The 17,566-nt window shown below is 41.8% G+C and overlaps 1 protein-coding gene across 2 annotated transcripts in view; it reads right to left on the reverse strand.

Moving 5' to 3' along the window:
- Positions 1–17,566, reverse strand: part of SUCLG2 (succinate-CoA ligase GDP-forming subunit beta) — a 255,054-nt gene that overhangs the window by 194,003 nt on the left and 43,485 nt on the right. For both annotated transcript variants that reach the window (XM_085898098.1, XM_085898097.1), the window contains exon 4: positions 6,317–6,407. In XM_085898098.1, the coding sequence (XP_085754224.1) occupies positions 6,317–6,407 (91 nt within the window). The remainder of the gene's footprint in view (positions 1–6,316; positions 6,408–17,566) is intronic.

Below are 17,566 nucleotides of genomic sequence, written 5' to 3' on the forward strand. Positions count from 1 at the left end.
CTGATAGGCTGAATCTGAGTCAAAATCGAATCAGCTTGTTCTTGTCACCTAACCAACTCATCCATCTAGTTTGTCACAACTTGCCAACGACTTTTTGAGATATCATATGTATAGTTTTCGGATATCATGATATATGCACATAGATATCATATATACATATATCATTTATACATATATATATATACATATGTTTGGTTTTTTTTAGGCCTACATTGACCTTTTCACCTCAAAAGTAATTGGTGGTTGAATCCATTGACCTGACATGCAAATCCTGTTGAAATTTCAAGTCGATCAAATGAAAATTGAGGATTTCAGAAATCTCACTAAAGTTGTTGAATTTTGGCATATGTTGACCACAAAAATAATCGGTGGTTGAATTCAGTGACTGGATATGCAAATCCTCTTCAAATTTCAAGTCAATTGAATGAAAATTGAGGATTTTTGGAATCTGGCCTATGTTGACCTTTTGGCATATATTTTGATGAAATCGGTGAAAATCCTGTTCAAGTTTCAAGTCAATCGGATGAAAATTGACAATTTTAGGAATCTGGCCTATGGTGACCTTTTGGCCTATGATGACCTCGCAAAAAAAAAAAAACTTTGCTGCTTGACCGTCGCAGGGAGAGTGGCTACAATCTGCGAAAAAGTTTCCGAACGATCGGCTGAGTGGTTTGGGCTCCAGTCGAGCGGACAGACAAACCAACTAACAGAACTGATCCACATATTTGGAAGAAAAAAAAAATTGGTGGCAAGTAACAAAAAGACAGACAAAGACAGATGGGTGAAAACGACCTCAATCCACATTCGATGACGAAGAGAACAACAACCAGGAAAATATTTAAACACCCATAAAACTAGTACATTCGTTGCTCAACTGCAATAAACCATCTTAACCACTTCGAAAACACAAATATTAAAGGAAACTTTATTATTGTTTACACACAGCATCTTAATTATGTTTTTGTCAGAGTAAAAAAGCATTAGTGCAAATTGTCCCACCCAATAAACTAGAAAGCATCTCAAAATGCAAAGCCCATCTGTGGCCGTTTTATACTCAAACAACACTTGATGAAACGACAGTTAAAAAAAAAAAAATTGTACATTTTATCATTTTTTGTTTTCCATATTATCATAAAATGTTATGGCCTGGACACACACACTGAAGCTCAATCTCGTTTATATTTGCAAGTGTTTGCGTGTTTATACCTTATTCTTTCACAGCAGAACCATAGCACCGAGACAGAGGTCACAAATTATGGGTAGAGACACTTCACAATCTGGGCAAGATATTAAACGACCCTCCTCCCCACAAACCCTCCCTCCCTGCACCCCAACAAGGAAATTATCTGCATGTATTGTGTGCACACCTGAAAATCATATAAAACTAGAAGGGCACTCGGTGGAGTACATACCTCCACCACGTAATGCCTGATCCATGAGAACATATCGAGCCCAATACATTTTTGAAATATCATGTGACACAGTACTATATCGTTTTTGTTTGTCTCTGTGTCTGTGTCTGTGTCTGTGTCTCTCTCTCGTGAAGAATCACTTTTAAAATTATATAATTCTCGTATCCAGATCCGGATTCGGATCTTCACTAAATCAAATCAATTTGTTCTTGCGACACACCCAAACTGTCCACCAAATTTCATCCAAATCCGTCCACAACTTTGAGATATCCTGTACACAAACAAACAAATGAAATTGCTCGTTGAGCAAGGAATTGCCAGAATAACTTTGTCATATCTCCATGATCTATGAAAAAACATAAACCTGGAAATTAATTTCGTTCTTATAAGTCGATAGTGCTACTGTTTAATGAGTTATAGCACTTAGTTTGGTCATGATCATAACTTGGAAGTCAATCGGACTGGAAATGGCGTTTTTATCGCAATTTGAAATTTTTGACCCGACCCCCCTGACATTCGACCCCCGACCGCGAAGAAGGGTGTTGGTGTGACACCCCAGTGAGACATATGGTTGGATGTAGAATTGGAAGATGCACATTTTGGATTTGGTTTGAAGTCGATACGACCATTTTAGCGAACGTTATTGCGAAAATAAGAATTTCGGTTTTTCGGTGACCTTGACCTTGACCTTTGACCAAGATTCACCAAAAACGACAAGTGTCTAAGGTGGACCATGTCGACGTCTGTACCCAGTTTGGTCATGATCGCCGAAATGGTGTGGCTGCTACAGGGTAAACAAACACACAAACAAACAGACAGAAAGGGGAGAAAACATAACCTTCACCTTCGGTGGTGGAAGTAAAAAACGAATGGGCCAATCTCCATTAGATTTTGGATTAGGTCATGGACACAAAAAAAACACTCTCCCCACTCCTGCAAGTATGGGAAGCCCCTTTTGATTTCCACCTGTATGGCTGGGCCAATCCACATCAAAGTTTGCATTTGTGGTGGGGGTACTGAGGCTCACGTCATGGGTATGGTACAAAAAAATCCCCCCACAAGAGAATTTTCCAAATATCTGACTGTACATACAAAAATCATAAGAAACTAGAAAGACACTCTTCAACGTCACGACGTCACCAGATTATGCCTCTGCCCACATTATTACCTCATTATAATACTTGTACCAAGTTTGATTTAAATCCCTGAACCCAGATTCAAAATATTAAATAATTCTGGCTGCCAGACCATGTGTTAGATCAGGTGTAAATTTAAAGCATATATTCCCCATGACTACTAGATCATAATTGTGACGTTTCACGTCGATTGATGAAGCAGTTCAAGAGAATTTTGTTTTTTTTTAAGATTTTCGTTCAAATCAATATATACTGTATATGACAGACCATGTGGCCTACTAATTATTCATGAAAACCATGGTATCCCCAAGGCTTGGGGAACATGTGTGCGAAGTTTCCCCTCTATCTGTCAAGCCATTCTGGAGAAGATCATTTTTAAAGGTTTGAGAGTCAATTCAATATGGCTATGTGACCTATGATATCATCGGTGGAGAACTTTTTGTTCCTCCTGGATAGACAATCATATCTGTAAAGTTTCTCTTCGATCTGTTTAGCTATTTCAGAGAAGATGATTTTTGAAGGTTTTCATGTTAAAAACAATACGGCTGCTGCACCATGTGACCGATGTCATTAAATTTTTTCCTTATATAATTTAGTCCTTGATGACCCTCAAAAAATCTCACACCGATTGGATAAAACATTCGACGTATGCAATTATCAAATCATAATGAAGCCACCTATAACATTAAAAAAAAAAAAAAATCAAACTTGTTTCCCATGGGGAGTACTTGACACATGCCAAGTTTCAATTTGTTTTAATGTAGCGGTTTCAGAGATACAAAGGTCGAAAGTTTTTCCTTTTTTCAAACATGGCTACCACATCACATGACCTATGACATCATAATTATCATTAAAACATTCTACGTGAGTCGTCACACCGATGGTGAAAATTTTGTGTCAATCAGATAAGCGGTTGCAGAGAAAATAGAAAATTAGCAAGGACGGACGTACGTATGGATGTACGGACGGACAACCCGAAAACAAATGTCTCCAGAGACTTCGTCAGCAGAGGCATCAAAGAAGCAAAACACTGGGCCTACCTCCATTAAATTTTGCTTTTGTGCTGGGGGTACCCAGTGTCAGGTCATGGCCAAAACTCCCCTTCCACCTATCCCACAAGCCACAAGGCAATTCTCTGGTTGTATATGTGTTTGTGAAGCTTTAAACATCAATCTTCTTCATGGGTTACTGAAGTCTAAATAACCCGAACTTGTTTGAGTGCTTCAGCTTGAGTGACGGTACCCAGTGCTGCATGGGAGAGAGAAAAAACTACATAGGGATTCCCATACATGTTGCATGTTGAAAACATTGAAATCTTATAAATATTTTAAAGCGTTGTGTGTTGGTTTGTTTGTGCATTTGCACATTACTCTTTCCTGGCCAAACCGTAACACCTCGAGGCCCTAACTTTTGGGTGTCGGTACTTTAGAATCTGGGCAAGGTTTTAAGCTTTCATACATTGGCATTGACATCTGTTTTGAAGGCACCAAATGCTACTATAAAGTGTATTGTTATGGAAATGGCCCTTACCAGGCTACTAAATATAGGATTAGCTCAGATCCCCCATTAAATGCATGTTTGGTTAGGTTGTTCGGTAAAATGGACATTACATGTGTGTCGGGAGGTGAAGGATGCATGTTTTATTGTTGGTACAGTGGTGGTGTGCCGAGGGCTCCCTCTTCTTCCTCCCTCTCCGGACGATAGGCCCCGCCCAATCGGCTGAAAGGGTGTGGCCAAAAAGAGGAAGTGAAACTGAGGGGAGGAGTTTGTCAGCTTCGTAAAGGGGGAGGAGCGAGTGGTGAGCGAGCGAGCAAAGACCTGGTAAAAAAGGGTTCAGTTTTGGGGAAACAGTCGGGTCTCGAGGTGTGCTCGGGTTTTGAAGCGAGCGAACGAAGGAGTGACAGTGTTTAATCTGCCAGGAGAGACGCTGAACGCGAGCGTGCCGAGTCTGCATTTTTGGCAGTAAGAGAAGCTGCCTGCACGTCGAGTCTGCATTTTTGGCAGTGTGAGAGGCTGCCTGCACGTCGAGTCTGCCCTTTTGGGCAGTGTGAGAGGCTGCCTGCACGTCGAGTCTGCCTTTTTGGGCAGTGGGAGAGGCGGCCTGCACGTCGAGTCGGCGATTGACTCTCATCAGGAGGTGATTCTGCCATGAGAGAAACGGCAGTCAGCTTTGAGAGGCGAGCGTAGAAAAGGAAAGAAAAGGTGAGAATTGGAGAAGAAAGAAAATGAGATTACGGAGTTGAGAAGTCGGGCTTCGAGGCGGGAAGGCAAGACAGGAAATAACGGAGCCTCTGACAGTCCTCGCTCACCTCATGGCTCGACACGTTTGCCGATCCGCTTGCCGGAGCCTGGCACCTCGATTTGGGCCTTGTCTGGTGAACAGGCCAGGCCTGGATTTGTATGCTGGACCTTGCGAGAAACCAGCTGAGGCCCATCGTCGATCTGACGGTCTTGTGCCATTGACCTCACGCGGGGTCAGAGCGCGCAGAGACCGCGTGTGGTGCGGAAAAGGGAGGCGAGCGCAGTCTCGCCACACGGCATGTTAGAGTTCGAGCTGGGGGCTCGAATCCGTGGACATCCGCTTGTTACGAGGGACATTCGTGCTTTTTGACACTTTCCTCTCATCCATGAAACATCACCAAGTACTCTGTCTTCTTTGCATGCTGTCTGTCTGTCTGTCTTGTCTGCACGTTGTATAAGGAATATCTCGGTAGTGACCCCCTCTGTAACTTGTAATCTGTAGTTTCCTCGTTAAGAAACGGGTTAAATATTGCTTAATAAAAACATTGTTGTGAATTGTTTGCTTGTGTTGTGTTCCCCGTGTTCCCCAATAAATCTGGTTGGTTCGTATGAAGTTGCCGCTATGGATTAATTTGTGTCGCGTCGAGGAACGATCCATTCGATTGGCATATAAAACCAAAATGGTTACAGACTGGCAGAAAACGCTCGGCATCTGACAAAACCAGTCTGTAAACGGGGTTCTATTTCCCCAACTGGTAAGGTTCAGGATTACATTGGTATCGCGATTGAAGACGCGTGACCCGAGGCCTGTGCTGAGCCAGCCGGCGTTATAAACCCCAGAGATGGCCGGAGTGGGTTGAGAATCCCTCCATCACTGAATCCTTAACAGTATATTGGGATGTGGGGTCAGGCAGTGTTGCCACAGGCCCGCAGGCAAAAGGTAACCACCATGAGGCCAATAACTCCATAACTTTTCAATGTCCATCACGTCCTGAAAACAACACCGGGAAAAGCTCACCCAGCTGGATAGTGCCAGGTAACCCCTCCTCTCCAACCCTGGAGCAGCCCCTCTCGTGGGAAATAAATATACACCGAGGCGATTTTTAAAAATAAAAAAGTGGGGTGTCTCCTGCTTCACTTGCTGTGGCGGGGTAAATAAGGGCTATTTATAGTCACTATGACTTTGTCCTTTCACATTTTGACCCAATTTTTAACCAGTTTCTCCATATTCTCAAAAGAAAGATTTGTTGAAAATTTGATGACAAAAGCTCAAACAGAAGCGATTGCAAAACCCTGTCTGCGTTGCGTGGGGAGGGGTTGGGGGGCAATATCCGTGTCCAATAAACAACAACGTAATAGTTTATTTGAGAGAAGGTTCCTGACATGCAACTGTTGCACTACATAATGCAAACAGCACGCCAAAGAGGCCATTTTTATGGAGTCCTATGTGCAAGGCATCTCATTTAACCCGAGAGGTAGACAGCTTGAAAATAAACAACACGTTGCACAGACATGCACACAGCTCACCTTCTTCACTTTGACGCCCTCCTTTGGCGTCTGCTTTGTAACGAGGTTGTAGCCAATCATCTTCTTCGTAACCTCTTCAATCACCTGCACACTGCAAAGTCATTTTCTAAGACATGCAACTCCTTGGCATTCGCCACTCATACATCCATTATGAGTATGGGAACTGCGTATCTGTCCAAAGGATTTGAGGAACTCGGTGTCCCAAAAAGAACGCAAATTAAAACGAGAAAGCATCCCAAAAATTCAAAGGTGGACGTCGCTTCATACTCAAACGAAACTTAAGCAAAACAGCAGCTAAAAAAAAAATGAAAATTTTATTCATTCGTCTTCTCCATTTTCTTATAATAAAGAGTTTTTAAAGATTTGATGACAAAAGCTCAAGTGGTAAATTGGAAAGCATCTCAAAATGCAAGCAGACAAAATAATGAAACACGGAAGTGATTACAAAACCCAGCTATCTCGCATTGTGCAGTGCGCAGTGCAGCGAACGGGCTAATTAAAGGCAATTTGTACAAATTAGTACTTTGCACTTTGACATTTTGACCCAATTGTTAATTAATCTTCTCCATATTGTCATAATGAAGGTTTGTTTAAAATTTGATGATAAAAGCTCAAACGGTAAACTAGATTGCAACGATGACAAAGCATTTGCCATGGGCAAGTCTCCACCGGTCGATGTCCACTATCTAATGATGGCCACATTTCTGTCAGGCTGCCATATGACCTTGACCTTCAACATTTAGAGATAATGTATAAATTAGGAAAGTTTGTCCTCATCTACAATCTGTCCATAAAACTCAACATCATGAAAATAGGAGGAAACTTATTCAAGTCGTCATCAAAAAGGTGTTTTTTGTTCATTGTCACAATCCAAAAAAAGTAGTTCAATGACACTCATTAACTATCAAGTGCGCAACTTCAATGCAGGTACGCTATTATGATGCAAGAACACCTTGGAAGGCCAAGCCCTCTGAGATTCCACATCAGCAACATGAAGCGATTATTTTTTTTAAAAGTGTATTTTTTTTTCCCAGACCGCCATTTGACCTTTACCTTTAGCCCGTAGGGGTACAATGTAAACTGGAAGGGCACTCGGCAGAGCGCATACCTCCGCCATGTAATGCCTCATCCACGAGAACATATCGGGCCCAATCAATACATTTTTCAAATATCATGCTGTATATCGTTTTTGGCCCTATCTCTCAATGGTGAAGAATCACTTTAAAAATTCTAGTAGTGGGATCCAGATCTTCACCAAAATCTAATCAGTTCATCCTTGTCACACACCCAAACTGTCCACAAAATTTCATCCGGATCCGGCAACAACTTTGTGATATCCTGTACACAGACAGACAGAAAGGGGTGAAAACATTACCTCCTTTACCTTCGGTGGCGGAGGTAATTAAGCATAATTACACCTTGTTGTAAGCCATTTGGGGAGGGAAATGTCATTTCAATTGGGCAAACCTTAAAAAGTAGGTCAAGGTCAAAAAATGTCAATCACACGTACTTTTTATTCCCATTATTGATGCAAAATTTCATTCTGAAAGTCCCAGTCGGCTCTGAGAAAAAAAAAAAAATAATGAAGAAAAAAAAAAACCTAAGTGGTGGTTCAGTACTGCTGGGGATCTAAGAAATCTGGGGTACCATTAAAATTGGGGGCACTAATATAAACAAACCTTAAAACAGGTACAAGCCTCCACCTATCCTCTACAGGGACCCTAACCATAACAGCCCCCCCCCCCGGACTTCCAATCAATCCTTTGAAAAATGCATAATCATTAAATTATTTGTGTACAGAATGTGGTTGCTTGGTTGTTACTGGGAGCACAGCTATGCCACCTATACAGTAAGGTAGGTTAGAACAGGAATTTGTAAATTCTTCCAGGGTGTCAGCGATAACTCACCAACTCTGCGAAAGACACCACCAATCTTTAACGCCGACCAATGACCAGTGATCGCAAGCAGGTCCTTACCTTCAACTTACGATGAACGATGCACGAATTGATGCCTCGCCCTGGAAGCAAACTCCAGGGTGACAGTTTGTAGCTGTGTCGGGATTCAAATCCAGGCAACAAAGCTCCGAAGCGAGTGCAGTGCATGTACCTCCAGGCTGGCTGTTTGCCAGCCAATAAGGTACAATTATGATTTTTGATCGGTCTCTCTGATTGACATAATCTTAGCCAGTTAGACACTCACGGCGATAGCAAGAGCATCGCACTCTATCATGCAATCATCTACACCATGCTATTGAGAACAGATATCCAAGTTCTTCAAGTGTTCGAGTCAAACGCCAGGGTATCGATAACATCACACCCTCTCATCCAGTCCAACATCAAGTGTACTAGCAACACTCCCCCTCCACAACGCCCTCCTTCCCGTAGGGCATTTCAAAATGTGTAGAAAACGTTTGGCTGCTTCTAATTAGCCACTGCAATTACAAATTAAGCAAAATAATTACACAGTTTGTTTTAGTTAAACGTCACAATAGATTATTCTTCTTTTTTTTTTCCTTCTTTTTTTTTACCTGGAGTGTGCCATGTATAATTACCTGGAATTCTTTCAATGCATAACAGCAATTAAGCAAATATACAGGAGATTGTTTTTGCAAACACTTGCGCTAATGATGTTTGCAGCATATCAAAACGCTGTTACAAATGACCGTAAAATTCGCATTTTTGTTTTTGGACATTCCTTGAATGGATGTTTCAATTACCTCGTATTTATTAATGGCTTGATTCATTGCTGCAAAATCCCTTTTCTGTTGAGACTCTTCTCTGTCTTGCACAGTCCATTAACTCCTGGGTTAAGCAGACTTTGCAAAAGCAAATTTGCTCTCCTTGCAAGACAAATATTGTCAAACGTAACAGGTCTCCAATTTACCTCGATGGTTCCTTATTTTGACTTGAAGATTGGTAAAGCAGAAGCCAGTCGTTACAGCAGGTATTTGAATTTTTCGTTATTCGTAAGGATAACAATGACAGCAACAATAACAGCAACCTTAACAACTCCAGCAACTCTGTCAAGTTATTTGTGGAAACACTATTTCGGGACTATAGGTTTCCTTTTGATCATTTATTCAAATCAAAATATCCTTTGGACTCTTTTTGCATGCAATGATTCTCCGATTCTGATGTACCATACTCCGTTGCAGTGTCGGTGTTGCCGAAGCAGTTTCTTGGCGAGGGTTATACCGGGTAGTTTGCCATCGCCTTCCAAGCATGAGTCAGAGGAGGAAGTTGGAATTTGTTCAAGGTGCCAGTGATAGCTCGCCTACTCTTTTTACGAAGGACACCGTGGGATATTTAACATCCACCAAATGATTCCGGCAGACAGGACGCCCAGTTTAACATCCATCCGAGGGACGGCACACACATTGATGAATCACCCTGCCAGAGAAACAGCAGGATGACAGTTTATAGCTGGGTTGGGATTCAAACGGAGGCTAGACATCTTAGAGGCGAGTGTGCGTACCTCGAGGCCATCCTGCCAGCCCCATGTAATTATTTCTAAAGTGTTAGTCAGAGTTTGAAAAAAAATAAAAAACAAGAACAGCTTTCTGACATTCCTCCCTCTTGCCCCTTGGCTGGCCATCACATTTCCTCCACACTTTCACACAGAGCGCACTGGAAGACTCTTCTGCTCCTCCCTTAGAGACTGGTGTTCCTAATAGCAACATCTTGGAGCCTCTACTAATTCTGATCTGCAAGAACAAACCTTTTGCCTCCAAAAAAAAAAAATAAAAAAAATACTCATTCCACCCTGCTCACACCAGTGACAGACACACTGCAGCTGTTTCATTGGCTGTTGACTTGAAGAAGACAAAACATTGGTCGACCAGATGGAATATTAAATTAAATGCAGGAAAGTGTCATATTACATGCTGATGAGAACGGTTGCCTCGGTCTCCTGATTTATTGCAGACATGTGTGGCTCAGCCCCTCAAAGAGGACATCGAAGAACTGAGTGCACAATGCCCGTGTTAAGCCATAATGAAGCCAATCTTACCTCGTACACGCGCAAAAATGGTGCCGATACAAGGAACTCCTGGTCCATCTGTCCACTGCAGGCACGGCGTGTGACAGAGCATTCACACTGAGCACATGCCTCTTGGGATGGAGGATTGAGGGAGGTGGCAGACCGAGATGATGAAATTACACGTGGGTTGCATCAGATGGAGAAGCCGAATAATTTGCTTCACATCCTCCACTTTTAGCTCCATTTCCTTTCAAGTGTTTATACACCGTATCTTGTCCCAGCAATGCCAAGGCATTTGCCTTAACCATTTTTCTCCACATAACTCATCTGAATTTTACCATATTTCCTCGATCTTGAAGAATGACTCCAGCTCGCCCCGTCTGTTCTCTTCGGTTCAAACAGCCAGCACATCTTCGATCTTGTCATCCTGCCTTGTGGTTATCTTCAGCAAGTCTGCCATTTTGAGCTCTTGGCAAAGAAACAAGAAGAGTAAAGCAGATAACAGCCTACTTAAATGCACCGGAAATTCTACCGATGGTTTTAATGCATGTTGGATATACCTGACAGCCCCAGCCCGACCGGGGCACCCATAAGCCGCGACCCTAACCAAGAAGTGGTTTAAGGATTCGTGACAGTAGGAAAAAAAAAACACTGCTACTCATAGCCAGACAGCAAGCCGTTGTTTGTTTTTTTATTGTTGACAAAAACCTCAAGTCGATTGTGCTTTTCGAATCTCCACTCAGCGGGTCTCACAATTTTGGTGAAAAAGGATTCTCGCAACTGTTCATTGATGGCTTCAAAGAAACACATTACCGTAGCTATTTGATAGAGCCTTTCGCTGCTGCACTGCAGCAAATTAACCAAGTCTCGATCAAATATAAACTCTAAAAGAGCTAATAAAGCTGCAGTTTGCACCCCTTTCCATGCACATCAGAGTGTGAAACACGAGTGCTCGCTTCATTACTCATTGTATTTATATGCGTATTCTGCAAATCCCAGCCGACAGGCGGCATACTGATGGCATAATTAGACTCAAAATCTGTGCATACATTAAGTAATGCCCCCATTGCCTGCCCAGTGTTTAACATATAACACGGGGTGAACGGGCACGCTGGAATCCTGCTCTCTTTGATAATGCTAGTGTAAACCGAACAAATGGCTACAAGTCCACATATTGAACCAGTGCTGCCAACGAAGCTTCAAAAAGGCGGTGAAATAGTTACAAGACCATTCTGAACTTCACTCTCAACAATTAATCGATTAACCTCCAATTTTTGAGTTTCACTAAATTGCTCCACATTCACACCCGATACGATGCATTGTGTCCTGTTGTCCTTGCACAAAAATCACTGAAAACAGAATCTTTTTTCATTCAAGGATAATCTCCACGAGGAGATATGAAAACTCGATTTCACTCTGATGACAAAGTTCCGTTTTGTGGACAAAACCATTTTGCTGGAGGAATGATAAACACGATGTTTTGGAAGTAAAGCTGATAAGCAACCGAAGAGTTGGTCAATAAAAAACTGAAAATAAGGACGATCATCTTGGACAGGACTCTGTATATTACTGTTCTCCAGATCAGATGGAAAAACAAAAGTCCAACTACCTTTGTCACCTTGCTCTTCCATAAGCCTCAATGTTGTATGTTTTTTGTTTTGTTTTTTCTTTTTGAATCCAAGATAATGGCAGAGGGTAAAGAAAATTACAAAAAAATAAAAATTTAAGCCAATCAAATGACAGTGGGAAAATGGGGTCCACAAGTGGACAAAAAAAAAGCGAGGGATTGAACAGGGAAATAGAAGGGAAGCGAGAAGAGGCGAGGGGAGGAAACAAAGTAACACACAAGTTTGAGGGCTGGGTTCGATGGGGTTATAACGGGGGCAACATAAGATGATGGTGCACGCCTGTTTGAAGCCCTGAAGGAAAGTGGGATTGCATCGCCTCAGGAAAGTCGTTCCACAATCGAGAGAAAAAAAAGTTGGCATGCACAGTAAGGCAGTAAGCCGAGATCTTGGGGGGCTTAACAAGGATAGGGTTACTGGAAGAATGTGTGCATCCTGAAGTTACTTTGGAGTGTCAAAGGATTGAGAGCTCACAAGGAGAGAGACTGGTGAAGAGGTGGTTAACAATCAATCAATAAATAAATAAATAAATAAATAAATAAATGAAAACAGGCAACGAATGTTCTATGATGCGAGAGCGACAGGCTTTGTGCTCTGGCCTAACTGAGGGACATGCCAATAATGTTGAGAGCTTCACATTGCAAATATTCCAGGAGAATGCTGGAGCATTAGCCATTGGTGGCGAGCAGCATTTCATTAGCTAAGGACAGAGGCCCCGTCGGCTGTGAGTAGTTAGGATTTTTCAAAAATGACTTGAAACGATCGATGGTGGACTCCCAGTCTGCGGTTGTTTTCTGAGGCTAGCTATGTGATGTAGTCAGCCCATGAGTGGTCACGGTTGATGGTGAGGCCTAAAAGATCAAGCAAGGGAACCTCTTCCAGTCGCTGACCATGGAAACAGATAGGTTAGAGATCTTGACGATCCTTCCAGAGTGACAGGGATGGACTAAGATTTGGCAGAATTGAGAGACATGTTCTATTGATCTGGCCAACATCAAATCGATCCCAAATCAGCAGAGTGTGATGCAGCTGCTGTCTGCTGGTCTACGGGATGGGGGTATTGTATGAAAATGTGACGTCTGCAAATATAAAGAGGGGGATATCCAGAGCATTTGAGAGGTTGTTTAAATAGATGAGTGACAGAGCCTGAGAGACTGTATTGGGGCACTCCAGCGTCCAATGAGAGAGGACAGCGTTCCGTTGATAGTAATGCGCGAGTGGAGGATGTCACAAGACATGATAAGAAGGTGGTCTTGTATGCCACAGGCAGCGAGTTTGGCAAGCAAGGCAGGATGCCAGACTACATCGAATTTCTGAGATATATCCAGTCCTAACCTCTTGTTTGAAATTTAGAGCCTTCAGCCATTGCTGAGAAAGGAGCGGAAGCATGTCCAAAGCTTAGTGACCAGGGTTGAATATAAACTGACGGTCAGAGATCAGGCTATTTGAATAAAAGAAAAACTACATCAGCAGGCATGATGGATTCCATGACTTTGCATATAATTGGAAGTAACATACTGGTCTGCAGTGGAGAGTATCTGTTTTTACACCCTTCTTCTGCATGCAAGAAATCCTGTAATGTACTTAAAAATTATCTTATGCAGGTTTTCTTTGGAAGTGGTTTCACAGTATGCAACTTTCACGCATCAAACGTCATTACCTCCGCCACGGGGTGGACGGAAGTTATGTATTCACCCGTTTGTTACGTGCAAAATCGAAGATTTGCAAGTATATTGGTTGGTCTGGTCTGGTATAAATCCCCTACTGGTTTCACCGGAGGGGACAAAAGGTTTGTTATCCATCCGTCCCACCAGTGGTGTTTCAGACTTTTTTCCCCATACTCTTTGACATATTCAACTGAAACTTGGTACATGGTTTTATTTTAACAAGTTGCATAACAAGTTCGAGTTTCATGGCATTTCATCAATTTTTCACAGAGTTATGCCCTTTTTGAACTGAGAAAATATCACTTTGGTTGGGGACGTGCAGTGGAGAGAAATTCTCACTCTGTTCTGTCTGTCTGTTTCTCTGTTTATCACCTACAGGTCACAATTTTACTCTCATCTTCACAAAACTTCTCCACCTGGCTCGATCTACACGCAAGCTTGAAGCCTATCGCTTTTGAGGTCAACAAGTCAAAAGGTCAAAGCTCATTACATGTCACAGAAATCATAAATTTTCAACCGATTCACTTGATATCTGGATATACTGTATTGTATATAAAACTGAAAAACACCAGAAGATGTTTTCTCAAGCACAAGAGACACAGTACATTGTATTGTTGTATGATGTGTGTTGTTGAAGTCCTTTTATGTTTAATTTCAACACTATAACTACGTATAATGCACAATTGTTAAGAATCCCAAAGGGACCACAGGGCAAACCGGCAATACCCCAAGTTGAACGAGAACCCACACGTCTCTCGACAATGTAACATTGATGAGCTATGGACTGGACCGAGAAACACGAGGCATTCAATTTATTTATTACATACGCAATTGAACTTTGGCCTGGGGTCACCATCTGTATCAACTGAATTGGTATCTAAATAACCTGAACACAAAGTAATAAATGTTCGCACCATGAAAGTACCACTACATGAGCAGCACGGATTAACAACTTGTTCAGCTGCACCTGCAGTACCTGCACCAGAACACATCTTTACATCGCTCCAGATATCACACGTTAAATACCCTGGGATTGTCAGTTTGATGGTTTATAAATAAATTCATAAAAACATATTGTTGTGGAAATGTGGAAATTGATCTCAGGATGTACTAAGGATGTACTTTGTACTCAGGATCTTTGATCCTCCAGGAGTAAAGATCTAGTTATTCCTTAGTAAGTGTTTTAGATCAGGGTAATATGATCATAGACATCAAGCTGATGAAGGCGGTCTCTGAAAACATGTTTGTGACGTCTTGCGTGGTGATAATCGATCTCTTTGGGACAAGTTTCCATGAAGAGTGCAAGTTGGAAACTCAAAGGTTGGTGTTTAAGGATGGGGGAGTACTCCCTTGAGTTTAAGGAAGCTTTTAAGAAAAAAAAACTTAAAGGGGAAACCAAAGGAAAAATTTTTTTTTCTGAAAACCATTAAATCGCTATTATGGTGCAATTTGAAGGGAAAAAAATTTTTGAATTTTTTTTGCCAAATCACGAAGTGTCGGAAAAAATAAAAAAATTAAAAAAATTTTAAAAACAAAAGACGTGGAGTGTCAATTTTCGATTTCACCAGTGACGTCACACATTGAACCCAACTTGATCCAAACGGTGGCTTTACATTGAGAAACGGTGCTCGTCAAGCTCAGATTCAGATACTGATTCCACCGTCATGAGCGACTCCGATGGTTCTCAGTATGTTGCAACTGATTAGTTAGATTTTGCAAAAACTTTTGGAGACAAAATTAGTGATGGAAACGATTATGCAGCCGTATAATTTCAAGCATGCGATTCAGAGGAAGAAGGGGGAAATGAAGATGGAGGCGTCAAAAAGATCAAAATGCTGGTCGCATGTTAACTCCAGCTCGTTTTGCTCTAAGTTTTGCTTTTCATTCAGTTGACGGTTTATGTGGGAGGAATTTTGTATCAATTGGTAAATCGGTTTACATATTACTCGAGCAGAAATACCCATCATTGCCAAGCACACTGGGATGTTGAAGACAAAATTGGCGACGAATGCTTTGCTCCACTGTTGCAGGCTGACCAAGTGTCTTGTGTGTTACGGGATGATCCGGTTTCATACTTTCCCCGGACACAAATGGCGTCCGTGCCATGTCCCACCGTCTCTTGTCCTTGAGATGTCAATGTCCAGCCGCAGTGTTGGGGGAAGTGGTCCTACGGTGGAAAGGGGATGTGAGGTGGTGGTGGGTATTGTTGGGGTGATGGTTGAAGGGGGGAACCCCAAACGTTTTAGCATCCGAGGTCAAATCCTCTCGGAGTAGTACACAATATGTACATACTTTCACTCAACTATAAATAGACGGTGATTCATTTGACTTGCAGAAATTTGTATTGATAATAGGTAATTATTTTTCCAGTGCTCTTGTGGTAACTGCCAGGCAATGGCAACAGTTGTTTGATTCACTGCTCAAATTGTCTGTGTACATGTGCTGCTTGTGACGGAACTTAGTTTGAATGTAAAACGTATATTAATGTTCCACAGATGTCTTGCGTCATGCATATTCATGTTCCGCCCATGTCTTGCCTCATACATATTCATGTTCATGTTCCACCCTTGTCTTGCCTCATACATATTCATGTTCCGCCCATGTCTTGCCTCATACATATTTATACTCCGCCCATGTCTTGCCTCATGCATATTTATGCTCTGCCCATGTGTAGCGTCTTCTCCGCTGCAAGTGGGCGAGAGCGGTGCTGACCTGTCTGGTGGGATGTGTAGTTGTTGTGGACAAGGCACGGTTTTTACTGATGCACTTGGAGTGTTTTAAATAACGAAAAAGTGATTTAAACCTCTGCAAGTGTTTGGAGCATTTGTATTCAAGAATCTGGACACATAGGCCATTCCAGAATACCGGTAGCTGGGCAGAGATGGTGTTGAAAAACCCCAAGACCCCAAAATACTTCTGAAGACCCCTAAAACCCAAAAAGACTTACTCTTTCAATTGTGGCAGATAACCACAAGATCTAGCCATCTCTGTTGTTGCATAACAGTGCTCTGTAAAACGTCCCAAGAACAAAACCGAACATTTTGTAGGCCCGATCTATACTCGGGTATTTCGTACAAACCTCGTCCAATTTCTGGCAAACTAATGATCTTTCGGCCGTTTGGTGTAGCATGAAACCATCTCGGTTTGTATTACTATACAAGCACCAAGGACGCATCGACTCATATTTGCGGAAAATCAAAAATTATTCGCCGTTTGAGTTAAATCACACTGCAATGCAACTCAGAGACAGTACAAATCTGGCGGTTTACTTCCAGGTGTGCCGTCACAACTAATCTGAAAAAGAAGAAGATTTCAACCTTTAATCACAAATTTACCTTTTTTATAATTCGGAAATAAGAAAATGACATCATATTTCTTTTTTAGGGTATCAAGGGATAAATTAGCGTTGAGATGGTTGGAGTGTTTGGGTTCCCCTTTAAGGAATATTCGAATATGCAACAATCCTCAAATTGTGTACATGTGCCTTAAGGAGAAACTTGAGCAAATATTTAAGTAAATCCTCAAATCTTTCCTTATACTCTAGGGGCTGGGACAGAGTTGTATGCATTTATATGTATAGGGGAAAACCAAGCTGTATATGGTAGTATACAGGTCCTAGGGTTTAAAAAAAAATTGTGTTCTCGCTCGAAATCCCTATAGATTTTGCCCAGCTTGCCCCAAAAGTTGCCCGTCGGGCGAGAAACCATACCGGTCATATCTCGGCCATTTCTTGAGCGATTTTGACAAAAAAAATTAAATAGAGGTTTTTTGGGCTGGGGAACATGTTTAAAACAATAAAAATTCGATATGGAGTCTCTATCAAATGATTCCAATGTCAATCGAAGGAATCGAACCATGTTTATCGGACAAGAGGTACCTACTACCATCACAAGCTTTGATAAATTCGTGATTGTCATTTGTCAATGTGTTTTAAGATTTTTTTTTAACCCTTTTTTATGTCTTTCCATTTCAGATTGGAA

This window comes from Eptatretus burgeri, chromosome 10, assembly GCF_056783735.1.
Source record: "Eptatretus burgeri isolate ZD-2024b chromosome 10, Ebu_testis_v1, whole genome shotgun sequence".
NCBI lineage: Eukaryota > Metazoa > Chordata > Myxini > Myxiniformes > Myxinidae > Eptatretus > Eptatretus burgeri.